Source organism: Podarcis liolepis (genome assembly GCF_965112155.1).
Source record: "Podarcis liolepis genome assembly, chromosome: 13".
Classification (NCBI taxonomy): Eukaryota; Metazoa; Chordata; class Lepidosauria; order Squamata; family Lacertidae; genus Podarcis; species Podarcis liolepis.
This window is the reverse complement of record NC_139573.1, coordinates 43,011,662-43,024,700: the sequence shown is the minus strand read 5'-3', so window position 1 is coordinate 43,024,700 and position 13,039 is coordinate 43,011,662. Positions and strand designations below refer to the sequence as shown.

Sequence of the window (13,039 nt, the reverse complement as noted above, 5' to 3'; positions counted from 1 at the left end):
ATATGCCAAATATTGGAATATTCTAGAAATACCTAAATTAAGGGAATGGTATGTAAAGTAATCGAATACATCTGTTTTAAGTCAACTAACAAAGGCACTGTAGAGGAAACAGGAAGCATGTAATTAAAATTTGTTTGAAACAGAATAGAGGGTTGTATTTGGTGTAGCACTAAAGTAAATGTCTTATTGGTGCAAAAACAGATAGGGGGGTTGACATGGAGGGAGGAGAGGGGAAGAAATTACGCTAGGGCCAGAATTTTGTTGCATACTTCCCAGGGTTGTTATCTAGTACAAAGATGGGGTGCAAGGTAAAGTATTCTGCAGTTGGAGCTTTGTATGACACTGGAATCAAAGGTGTGCTAAAGGAAGAAATTTAGATCACAAAGAAGCTGACTACATTGTCTGCATCTGTCTTCATCGCAGAAGATGTAGGGCAGGTCCCTGTGCCTGAACAAACTTTCTTGAGAGTTTGAGGAAGTAATGGGGCTCTAGGCCTCACTGACAAATAAAAAAATGCACAAAACACTGAGTCTTGAAAGTTCTCAAATTTGAAATTGCTGATATTCTAACCAAAGTAACTTGTCCCTAAGGTCAGCCTCCATCCCTCAGGATGGGAAAGTGTCCATTGTAACACCAGTTTTTTTAAAAAAGGGATTGAGAGGGGATGTGGGAATATTAAAGGCCAGTTGACATATGTTATGAGAACACTGGTGAAAACCATTATTGAAGATTAAATTGTCAAGTACAGTGGTACCTCGGGTTACATACGCTTCAGGTTACAGACTCCGCTAACCCAGAAATAGTACCTTGGGTTAAGAACTTTGCTTCAGGATGAGAACAGAAATCATGTGATGGCGGCGCAGCAGCAGCGGGAGGCTCCATTAGCTAAAGTGGTGCTTCAGGTTAAGAACAGTTTCAGGTTCAGAACGGACCTCCGTTCTGGTTGCCGTATTCCCAAAAGTGAAAATCTGGACAAAGTTGTTGATATTTTATTTTCTATCTATCTATCTATCTATCTATCTATCTCTATCTCTATCTCTATCTCTATCTCTATCTCTATCTCTATCTCTATCTCTATCTCTATCTATCTATTATCTATCTATCTATCTATCTATCTATCTATCTATCTATCTATATCTATCATCTATATCTATCTATCTATCTATCTATCTATCTATCATCTATCTATTGCCCTACTTGCCATACGTCCCGGACATTGTGCTGATTCAGCAAAAATCCGCTGGATATATGGCAGCCCTAATATAGATAAATAGATAAAAAATGACTTTTGCAAAAGTAAGTCTTCACGGATGCTGTTGCACCTATGTGTGCACTGTAGGTAGCTTGATTCCATTTTTGTTTGACGTGACACATATTTTTGAGGGAGATCTGGGAGAACATCCAAGCACATTTCAGTTTTATTAGTGTCCATGTATTGTTTACTCAGCAGGCACCATCCAAATACGAATCCTTCCACCTTGAAAGGAGCTAAATGGTTGATGTGTGTAACACCCAAATTGTTTTGTTACCTTTAAGCCCTAAACTGTTTGGGGCCAAGTTACTTGAAGTAATTGCTGTGCATATAGGTCCTAACAGACCCTGTTAGCAGACCCAGCATCAAAATCAGCCAGACCTAGTAGCTAGAAAAGGTTATGGCCCTCTCACTTGAACTCCCTTCCATGTTGTTGTTGTTGTTTAGTCGTTTAATCGTGTCCGACTCTTTGTGACCCCATGGACCAGAGCACGCCAGGCACTTCTGTCTTCCACTGCCTCCCGCAGTTGGGTCAAACTCATGCTGGTAGCTTCGAGAACACTGTCCAGCCATCTCATCCTCTGTCGTCCCCTTCTCCTTGTGCCCTCAATCTTTGCCAACACCAGGGTCTTTTCCAGGGAGTCTTCTCTTCTCATGAGGTGGCCAAAGTATTGGAGTCTCAGCTTCAGGACCTGCCCTTTCTTTAGTCTCTTTTTAAACAGGCTTTTAAAGACTTTCCTATTTCCGCCTACTTCCAGTTACTGTTGATCTGGAGTTCTTGTTGCTCTTTCTGGATTGGGAGTGATTGCTGATCTGTACTGGGTTGTTTTCATTTAACTGTCTTATTTTAATCTTTTTACATGTGTACTATGTTTTTAAATTGTCTTTGTTTAAGCTGATACTAGTTTTACCTTGCAGAGTCTTTTGCTTGAATTAGCTGGATGTAACTACCTAAAGAAATTAATTGCTCTACAGAGTTCCATGCAAAGATATTCAGAGTTTTAAAAAAGTGCATAGACACTTTTTGTTATGTTTACCCCTCTTTTGTAACTGCATAATTAGCTGTTTTGGGCTTTTCAAAGGAGCATAGGGGAACACAATGGAATGCTTGACTTGAATACGTTGTTCTTTCATCCTAGAACTATTAAGGCCTCTTGTGAAATAGTGGCTCAAAATCTGAGCAGGTGTGGTGAAAATTCTTGTCTCAGTTTTATTTTGTGTGTATGAAATTGGATGCACAATAAAATGGTCTTCTGCTATGAATGAATTTCTCCTGAAAACATCTTGAGAGTATGAAAACCCCTTTTGAGGCACATTTAAAAGACAAGTCACGCTGCATTATTAATATTCCGGTTGTTCGTAAAACGGCACTCTCTGCTTGCACTGTATATCATTCCAGGAAACAGCTGCTTCAGCCAACGACTGTTGCTTAGAGCTCTCAGACATTTTCCTTGTGAGTCAAAAAATAGTTTCTCCTCCTCCTGAGTGTAGCTAAGCTGCTGCAGAGATAGAGAAGATGGTATGTCTATTCAGCACTTACTTGAGAAACTAGAAGTGTTCACTCATATGATCTGATCACGCCAAGGCCAAACCTCAGTGGCCCCCTAGAATGGTGCCACTTCTGGACTCATGGCCAGCCCCGACCTGGGCCCCCATTCAGCAATGATGCCACCTTCATAGGGACCATCTGGTTCTTCTGCTGTTGTCGCAAGTGCCACCACTACTAATCACTCACTTACCCTCCTCTCCCTGGGCCCAGATGTGTCTCCTTGATGGGCAGACAGACAGACAGTCATGCTTTGTAGAGCTCTTCTCTGTGTCAAGCCCATCAGCTTGTACCTAACTATGCTTGCCCCTATGCCAGTCCTGGATATCATCATTTATATCATCTATGCTAGATACCATTGAGCGGTTGTTACATGAGATAAACAACAGGATGTGCACAGTCTGCGCCTCTTGCTCATTGTCATATTTTGTACATTGCTGGTGTCTCTTGAGGAAAACTCGTTTGCTTTGCTACAAATACTTGCCTGCTTCACTGAAAACCCTGAGGAAGTTCTGAACTAAGACCTCCGGGAAGATAAAAAAGGAGTGGCCACTGTTTGTGTTAGGATCACAGGGTACAAATATCTGCAGAATGGGGTGAGGTTTGTTTTGTTTGCCTGTGTCACAGTGTAGTGTGATAATACAGCGACAAGACATGCTGCTCTTTGAGCCTTCACCTATCTGAATTCAGAACCATCTCTCAGAACAATCTAGCTAAAAGCAGTTCACCCCCTTGACTGCTGCTTTTATGTTGAACGTTTAAAAAATGCTATTTATTTGTTTTTTAAATTAACGTAAGCTGCCATGGGCCAGTTTTGATAAGTATATAAAAATTGCACTGTTTAAACATGTAATCCAGGAGCAACTCTCATGAGCATATGTGTGTATAAACATTTCTTGGCTTGAGATTTATGGATGTGTTTCTAAGTTTAAGTTTGTAACACTGAAAACAGTAGCAAGGGCCTAGTAGAAGTAGAGTTTTCTGTACATACAGACTCAACCAGTTTTGTTCAGAATTGTTCATAGGGGTTATTTATTTGCTTGCTTTGTAATTGTGGACCTGCAGAGTTCTCTCTAGGAAATCAGAATCTTAAGTATTCGGTAACTTTGAAGAACTTTTCTCTTTAATTATTAAAAAAAAGTTTCTGGTCCTTATAACAGGCAGTTGGATTGTTTCTATCCTATAGGTGCAATGAGATAATTGGTTTAGAAGCGAGCAAACACTCTTGGTGGGAGAAAATGGAACTATATATTTGGTATATCATCATCATAATCTACAGTGGTACCTTGGGTTACATACACTTCAGGTTACATATGCTTCAGGTTACAGACTCCACTAACCCAGAAATAGCGCTTCAGGATAAGAACTTTGCTTCAGGATGAGAACAGAAATCGTGCTCCGGCAGCACGGCGGCAGCAGGAGGCCCAATAGCTAAAGAGGTGCTTCAGGTTAAGAACAGTTTCAGGTTAAGAACGGACCTCCGGAACGAATTAAGTACTTAACCCGAGGTACCACTGTAATTTGAATATTGGGAAGAGATAGTGAGGTGGGAAAGACCTGGGAAAGATTGGATAAAGATGTTGTGAAGTATAATTTTTACAGTTGACATCCTATTTCCTCCCCTCTCTGCAGGTGAAGCTGAGCAGGAACTGGGACCCCCTCCATCTGTAGATGAGGCAGCAAACACACTCATGACTCGCCTGGGCTTCCTCCTGGGAGAGAAAGTCACGGAAGTGCAGGCAGGGCAGCAGTACAGTATGGAAGTACAGGAGGACAATCAGGTGGGCTTCTTTTGTGCTGATTGATAGTGATTGGACTGTGTCTTGTTTCTTGACGTAATGCTTGATTTGCAAAATGAGGGGTTCTGTTAAAAATATAATCCCCGGAAGCCATGGCTCATAATCTAAGATTCATCGGAGATTACTTCATAGGCTCTCTCTTCTCTAGTGGCAGAGGTAGGAGAACCATGTCCCAATGAAATACAAAATGCTGATTTCGAATTGTGCGGCAACCGTAGTAGATTGGGACACAGCTGAAGTGGGTGCAAAGCTTGTCCCCTGTGGCCCAACTTGTTCCCGCAAGCTCAGATTAGTGGAGCAGGAGAGCTGAAAATATTGCCACATCTGGCAACCAATGTGCCCCTTTGGTTTCAGAAGTACATTGGTAGGGGAGTCTAAAAAGCCCAGGACACAAATTTTCATGGCTCTCTAGCGGCTATAGTGGTTCGTTTATCAGAAGTAATGTATTTAGTATTAAATCTGTAAGTGTATATGTGATTGTGACCAAATTAAGCCTACTGGGCCTCCTAGACTGTGGAAATTTGTGCCTTTTTGGTCTGGTCTACCCATGTACTAAGGGGCGCGGGTGGCGCTGTGGGTTAAGCCACAGAGCCTAGGACTTGCCTATCAGAAGGCTGGCAGTTTGAATCCCCACAACGGGGTGATCTCCCGTTGCTCGGTTCCTTCTCCTGCCAACCTACTAGTTCGAAAGCACATCAGAGTGCAAGTAGATAAATAGGTACCGCTCCGGAGGGAAGGTAAACGGCGTTTCCGTGCACTGCTCTGGTTTGCCAGAAGCGGCTTAGTCATGGTGGCCACATGACCCGGAAGCTGTACGCTGGCTCCCTCAGCCAATAAAGCGAGATGAGCGTCGCAACCCCAAAGTCGGTCACAACTGGACCTAATGGTCAAGGGTCCCTTTACCTTTACTTTACCCATGTACTATCTGAAACCCAAGGGTCACTTTGTTTGCCAGCTGTGATTTTTCCCCCAGCTCTCCTACCCCACTATGAGAGCCAGTGTGGTGTAGTGGTTAAGAGTGGTAGTCTCGTAATCTGGGGAACCGGGTTCGCGTCTCCGTTCCTCCACATGCAGCTGCTGAGTGACCTTGGGCCAGTCACACTTCTCTGAAGTCTCTCAGCCCCACTCACCTCACAGAGTGTTTGTTGTGGGGGAGGAAGGGAAAGGAGAATGTTAGCTGCTTTGAGACTCCTGAAGGGAAGTGAAAGGCGGGATATCAAATCCAAACTACTACTACTACTTCTTCTTCTTCTTCTTCTTCTTCTTCTTCTTCTTCTTCTTCTTCTTCCCACTAGAAAAATATTTTTCTATCTGCAGATGCCCCCCCCCATTTACATTTTTAATGGGGGGAGGGGGGTGCTCCCATTTTCAGGCTAGTAATGGCTCTGCTACAGGCAGCAGAGTTCTTGTGGAGCTCCCAGTACCATGATCTACAAACTAATTTTAGAATAGAATGAAAATAAACTTTTGATTTTTGAATGTTTATTAAATAAGCTGAGTTGTACATTCTAATGATGTTAGATAAAACAGGATAACAACTACCTCAAATAATAATTAGTAGCTAGGTTTACATCGAATAACAAAAATTAAAAAATATATCCAATCAATATTAAATTACTTAAATTTAAATCAGGTTAACCAGAATCACACACAGTTATTCAGATCATTCCCAAAATAGAACAGAGTTGCTCTACATCATTCCAATATTGAATAAAAAGGCTTCATTTGTCAATGATATCACTGTGTTGCCTTCCCTCTATAACCTATCAAATTTGTAAGTTTAATTGAGTAAACTGTATCTCATACCCTCAGGCACCCGTTCTCTAAAGACAGTGGATTGATCTTTTTCCATTTATGACTGATAGTCATTCAGGCAGCCATTAATAAATGAAGTACTATTTCTGTGCCCTCAGTTTAAAACGATGCCCTTGACAAAGCCAAATAAAATTAACAATGCAAATGAAATAATTTGTAGACATTTCTTCCTCCTGATGGCTCTAGTTAAGGCGCTTGCAAATATCTTAGGATTGCCATATTTCAAATGGTAAAAAATCAGACGCAAAAAGTTTTTGAGCTTTTTTAGGGCAATTGCCTGATAACCACTCAGCCACCGCCGAGCCAAAGCCTGGGTCACCCGAGCCTGAACCAGAACTGCCTACGCACCATTATTTTTTATATTGAAAAACGCCCCAAATCCAGGACATTTGCTTTAAAATGTCAAATCCCCCCTGGATGGGCATGTAGGACCCCCAAAAGAGGACATGTCCAGGAATTCCCAAACTTATGGCAACCCTAAAATATCTGCCTGTGGATCAAGCTTTCTCCTCTCCTCATAGTGGCTGCAAATGAGCCCAGCTAGAAGTGCTTTCCCGCCAAAGTTTAGGTCGACCTTGCATGGATATCACTATTTCTTATTTCAACAATTTATATGCTACTTAATCACAACAGTCTCTAAGCAGTGTACAAGAAACTCAATGCAATAAGAATGAAAATCAGTTAAAATCATAAAATTAGAATTGTTAAAATGCCTGTTGGAATAAAGAAAAAAGTATTCACGGAGCACCAAAAGTTCAACAGGAAAGGGGGCCTGCATGACTTCAGCCAGGAGTTCCATAAAGCATAGCTGTCAACCGTCCCTTATTTGGCGGGAAAGTCCCTTATTCTAGCGCCGTGTCCCGCTGATGTCCCTTATTGATGATGTCCCTTAAATTTCCCGGGTTTCAAAGGAAGCAGCTCATCTCCCTCCCTCCCTGACGGCTAGAGAGGAGGGAGGCTCCAGCTGTGTTGCTTGGCTGCGTTGCTCACCCAGTAAGGAGTCTAAGAATGAATGGGGGGTGGAGCTTGCATGCCTTGTGCCGATCAAATCGGCCGTGTTGCCTGGGGAATCGCCTTTGCTCAGCGCTTCCCAGCAGAGAGGTGATGGTGGTTTTCCTTGCTGCATCCCCTTTGCCGGGTTGCTGCGCTATGGGAACCACTGTTTGAGGCTTCGTTTGGCTGCTGGCTGGGCTTTCTGCCTTTGGCTTGGAGGGGCTCAGAAGTTGAACATACTTGTGCCCAAAAAATCCCTTATTTTGGCTGCTGGTCCCTTATTTTCGAGGCTGCTGGTCCCTTATTTTCAAATCTGTAAGTTGACAGCTATGCCATAAAGTTGGGCTCGAGGTTGATATGAGCTGTGCCTGTGAGTCATGGGGCACCATTAACATTGACCCCCAAATACCTCTGTGATTGGGAAGACTCTCAGAGCAGACTGTTTGTTGCACAGAAATCCACTTCCTCTCCTTTAGTCACTCCAGGCTGAGTCGGTATTGAACAGTATATGAGTGCAAAAGCAGGGGCAATGTTTCTTGCACTCTCAGTACTCTAGCTCTAGATTTGGTAGCTAAAAGTCTTCTGTACAGATGGTATTCATACCCAGTTCAAGTCATGGTACCCGGAGTTCATTCAGATTGACAGTCCTGCTACCAAACTCAAGCCTTGGGGCATTTCTTGGAAGGGGCAGTTCTGATATCTAGCTCAGGCCCTGGTATCTATAGTTCCTTAGTGCTGGCAGAGATTCTATTCCTGATTCCAGCTGTCAGTACAACAGTTTTTGATACCCAACTCAAACCTTGGTAAATGGCATTTTACCAAGACATCTTTCTGAAGTCCTTTTGCAAGTGGTTTGCTTGCAGACAGACTTCAAATGCGAGCCCCTTTCAAGTTGCCACAGGATGTCATAATGGCATCAAGTGATTGACAGGTGACGTTGGCCTGCGTGGGGTAGAGTGGGAAGGATCTGGCGTACCATATGGATGCACTTATGCCCTTCAGCTTAAATTGTTTTGAGATTTTAATCGTAATCTTTTGTGGAGTATATAGACATTCTTATGAAAAAATAAAATGCGTTGGGAAGTGGAATTTCACGCAGTCCCACCTTTAAGGTCATTCCATTCCAGCTTGAAAGGTGTCCTCAAATGACAGCCTCCCAAACTGGGATTGGTTGGCTGGCTGTCTTTGAAGGCACAATCCCCATCCACCTCTTTGAGATGCCTTGTAGGTTTGCAAGTGGGAAATGTCTGAACTCTCAGCCCATGCAGTCTCTACCTGCAAATTCACCCTCTAGCTGGTTATTTGGTGGCTCTGCACTGGGTGACGTTTAAGGTGAGAATCACACGGAGCTAGCTGACCTGACTGGAAGAATCCACGGCCAGAAAGAAATTCGAGGACTATTTGAATAAATATTGTAATATAACAATAAAAAATATATAAATATATATATAATATTATAATATACCGCATTTTTCGCTCTATAAGACGCACCAGACCACAAGACGCACCTAGTTTTTGGAGGAGGAAAACAAGAAAAAAAATTATTCTGAATCTCAGAAGCCAGAACAGCAAGAAGGATCGCTGTGCAGTGAAAGCAGCAATCCCTCTTGCTGTTCTGGCTTCTGGGATAGCTGCGCAGCCTGCATTCGCTCCATAAGACGCACAAACATTTCCCCTTAATTTTTAGGAGGGAAAAAGTGAGTCTTATGGAGCAAATAATACGGTATATAATATATAAAAATTAGAAATTACTTGAAAGAAAGAAATAGGCCTAGGATTAAATTAAGTTATAATTAAATAAATGGGATTTAGAATGTTAAGAAAAGTGAATAAGAAGGACTATAATTGGAAATTGTTTTAGTTTAATAATGATATTGGAAAGCTGTTACTTTTAATTACAAGGAAACTCAGAAGGGAGGGATTTGAGGAAGTCAACCAAGATGTTTAAAAGGTCGGATTTGTGGAGAATTAAGTTTGTTGTTATTGTTTATCTGTTTATTGTTCCCCCCTTCCCCCCTTTCTTTTTTCTTTTTCTGTATTTGTGTATCATTTTGCTTTGTGGTTTGTGTTATCACTGTGGAAAATCTAATAAAAAATTTATATATAAGAAAAGGAGAATCACACGGGCTGACAACTATCACAATCTCCTCTTTCAAAGCCACTTATTTTCTGACTGTCAGGGGCAGCCTGATAGCCAGGGAGGCAGTGTGCCTGGGTAGCGTTGAAGGCAAGGATGTATACAAACATCCTTTTTCTTTAGCTTATTTTTAATGGGCACTTAATTGAATAGATCGAAGCAGAGAGCAGAGACTTCCGTTATAAGTGGTTCCTTGTGTTCAGGGATTAAAAAATAGATTCCATCTTCATATAAAAAAGCAAATATGCTTCTGGAAGGCAAGGACAAGAAGGTATCTGTGGAGGAATGGTTGCATTCTGTAATAGATTTATATCTCTGAGCTAGTTTTTGCATGAGCAGGTTTCTGATGGGCTTTGAATACTTTCTGTGTATGTAAAGGAAAAATAATACCTGTAAAAGCTGTTTTCTGTGAGTGGTACTTTCGTTAAGGGCAGTGATAAGGCTGTAGTGAGGCATGGGCAAATTGGGGTGGTTTTGTTAAGAATTCCTCTTGTCCCAAATCAGTGAGTGAACGTAATAACTTTGGCCTAGATGCAGTGTGATGCCTTGGAATTATATAGCAACACAACACAAAGGCCCTAACTTCAAATAGCCTGGTTGAAAACTCAATGAGACTTAAACATGAAAAACAGCACTTAAAATGGGCTGAAGCACTAAAAGGACCTGGTTAATTAATGTCAGACACACGAGATAACATTCATGTTATATTTTGCTGAACTAAAATTTCCTTTGCTTTGCCATCTTGAAATATATTAGCAATTTGGTCCCTATGATGTACATGGGTTATATGTGCTTGAACAAGAGACTGATAGCTGCTTCAATTTAGGCCTGGTGGAAGGGGGCAAAAAAAGAGTTTTCCAGTTGAGATTCCTTCCTCATGCAATGAGCAATCTGTAGGAGAAGATTATAAAGTATGATGGTGCTCTGAATCAGCTAGCAGGAGGTTGTTATATTAATAGCACTGTTACCCCTTTCCTTCAACCCTCTCCAAGTCTCTTTCCACTCATTGTAGCTTACTGCCCACTACACATAGCAGCAAACCTACCACTGGAACCTGTCTGTCCTGGGATTGATTGCTCGACATAATGAATCATTGTGGGGGAAATTGTTTGGATTACCAACCGTTGTCTTGCTAATCATAGTATCTGGTGTTTGGTTGAGAATCGAGTTATTAATTTCCCCTTAACTTTCAAATCCCATTAAGTAAAGAAAACCACTCTGAGACACAAGAGCTTGCAGACTGTCCCTTTTGCCGCTGGGAGTTTCTTACATAACCAGAACTCCTGAAAAGCCACTTACAATCAATAAAAAAAATAAGAGCCCTGTTGGTTCAGGTGGGGTGCTTGGGCTGTTGGCAGTGGTTCTCTTGCCTCTAGTCGTTCTGTGTCGCTAACAGATTTTGTGTTTTGCTATCTAGTGTAAAGGCTTGTCTTTCTTTGCTTTATTGGGAAGAGGTGCTCTGCTTCTTGCCACACTTATGTATTTGCTTTCCGAAGACGTGAGAATTTTCACAAGCAGCAGTAGAATTTCTGCAGCAAATTATATCGCTTCCCTCACAGATACCCAAGCAAGTGTCCTTCTAAATTAATTCTGGCTATATTTTCATTGCCCTACTTTAAAAGAGTCAGTTGCAGACATTTCTCACATCCATAATGCTTAAACAATTTTTTTATATCATTAAAAAATTAATACATCTGATTTAAGATTCATATAACATAAGGGACATGGGTGGCGCTGTGGTCTAAACCACTGAGCCTCTTGGGCTTGCTGATCAGAAGGTTGGCAGTTTGAATCCCCACAATGGGGTGAGTTGCTGTTTCTCCATCCCAGTTCCTGCTAACCTAGCAGTTCGAAAGCATACCAGTGCAAGTAGATAAATAGGTACCACTGCGGCGGGAAGATAAACTGCGTTTCTGTGCGCTCTGGCTTCTGTCATGGTGACTGTTGCACCAGAAACAGTTTAGTCATGTTGGCCACATAACCTGGAAAGCTGTCTGTGGACAAACGCCGGCTCCCTTGGCCTAAAAGCGAGATGAGCGCCGCAACCCCGTAGTCATCTTTGACTACACACACACACACACACACACATATATATGAAGAAAACAAATGAAATACCAAAGTATTCCTGATTACTAATAACAGCACTCCCAAAATTGTTGAGTTATGTTTCATTTGGTTCCCAATTTCATTGTTTGTATAATTTTTGTATAGTTACTACCCTATTTTTCAATGCTATTCTATTTTTCAATCATATGAAAGTCTTCCACTTAGTGGCAAGGGTTAATCTGGCCATTGTTATAAAATATAATACAGCTTCTTATATATTTTCCGCTTTTATATTTGCAGATAATTAAGCACACATTCTAGTAGGTTAGGAGTGACGCTATTACCGAAAATTTCTTTAACATTTCTGTTAACTGTTTCTGTATATATTGGTGCTCTTTATATCGCCACCACATTTGGTAAAAGTCTGCTGTTATAAGACAAACGTTGGACAGGAAAGGCTTTGAAAGTTTCCCTAGTAAAGAGTTTAACATTCCCAGGGTTTGTTTGCTTGCAATCGACATGTACATCTGGACGCCTGTGGGAATGGTCTCACAAATACATTAAGCAAGACAAGATCATTGGTGCACTGATGGCTGAGGAGCAGCACACATGCTATTTGATCTGTTTCTCCAATGTTACAGATTCAGATAATCAGGGCTCAGAGCACTGGAGAGCAGTAACAAGTACCAGCACCAATTTTGGTTCTGAGTTGGCATGTGCATTTTTGGTAGGAACACTGTCACAGACTGCAATGTGGGTGGCCTATGATGGCTTTTAAAAGTAACTTATTTTAAATGTGCAAAATTAAAGCAGCTGGCTTTTTCAGCACGCTATAAGCTGAGCATACAAACTCTCTTCTTCAACAGAATCAAGATTATTTGTCAGATTAGACATCTTGAAGCCACTCATCTCTGTGCATGGTTTTGCAGACAGTTAAAGTAAAATAAATCTTCCCTTCTTGATCAATACCAACCTCATGCGCCTTCAGCTTTGGATTATTCTATTATGCAAAGGAAATACTTTATTGGTTGCTCTTTTTCAAAAAATTAAATTTGACATGAAAAATGTTCCCTGTGAGAAAAAGGGGAGCTGTTTTGATACGTCCTTCTTTATCTGAGTACAAAATCATTGTCATATTTCGTTGAATGGAAGAAGCACTTACAAAGCAAAATCAGATGCCAAGAGAGCTTCCTGAGCAGAGTCATTGGGGAAAGTGCCAGACTGCAAGTCTTTATTGGATTTCCTGTATATATTGTGCCAGGGATGCTAAAATAGAAGGAAACTCAAATAGTCTTCTCGGCTTTCACAGCTGTCTTGCTTGTGTAGAAAACCATTTTTGCCAATGTTCTGCAAAATGCTGCCATTCCGGTACTCATATCTAGCACAAATAATGACATTATGCTGGTTAAAATATGTGTTGCTTACTACTGGGGGAAAGCAGAAAATAGAAT

General features: G+C 41.4%; 1 protein-coding gene across 3 annotated transcripts in view; it reads left to right on the top strand.

Annotated features, from left to right (window-relative positions):
* The window catches only part of TANC2 (tetratricopeptide repeat, ankyrin repeat and coiled-coil containing 2), a gene marked incomplete at its 3' end in the record, with an annotated part of 194,571 nt that overhangs the window by 124,743 nt on the left and 56,789 nt on the right, over positions 1-13,039 (top strand). For all 3 annotated transcript variants that reach the window (XM_083469381.1, XM_083469380.1, XM_083469382.1), the window contains one exon: positions 4,431-4,579. In XM_083469381.1, the coding sequence (XP_083325507.1) occupies positions 4,431-4,579 (149 nt within the window). The remainder of the gene's footprint in view (positions 1-4,430; positions 4,580-13,039) is intronic.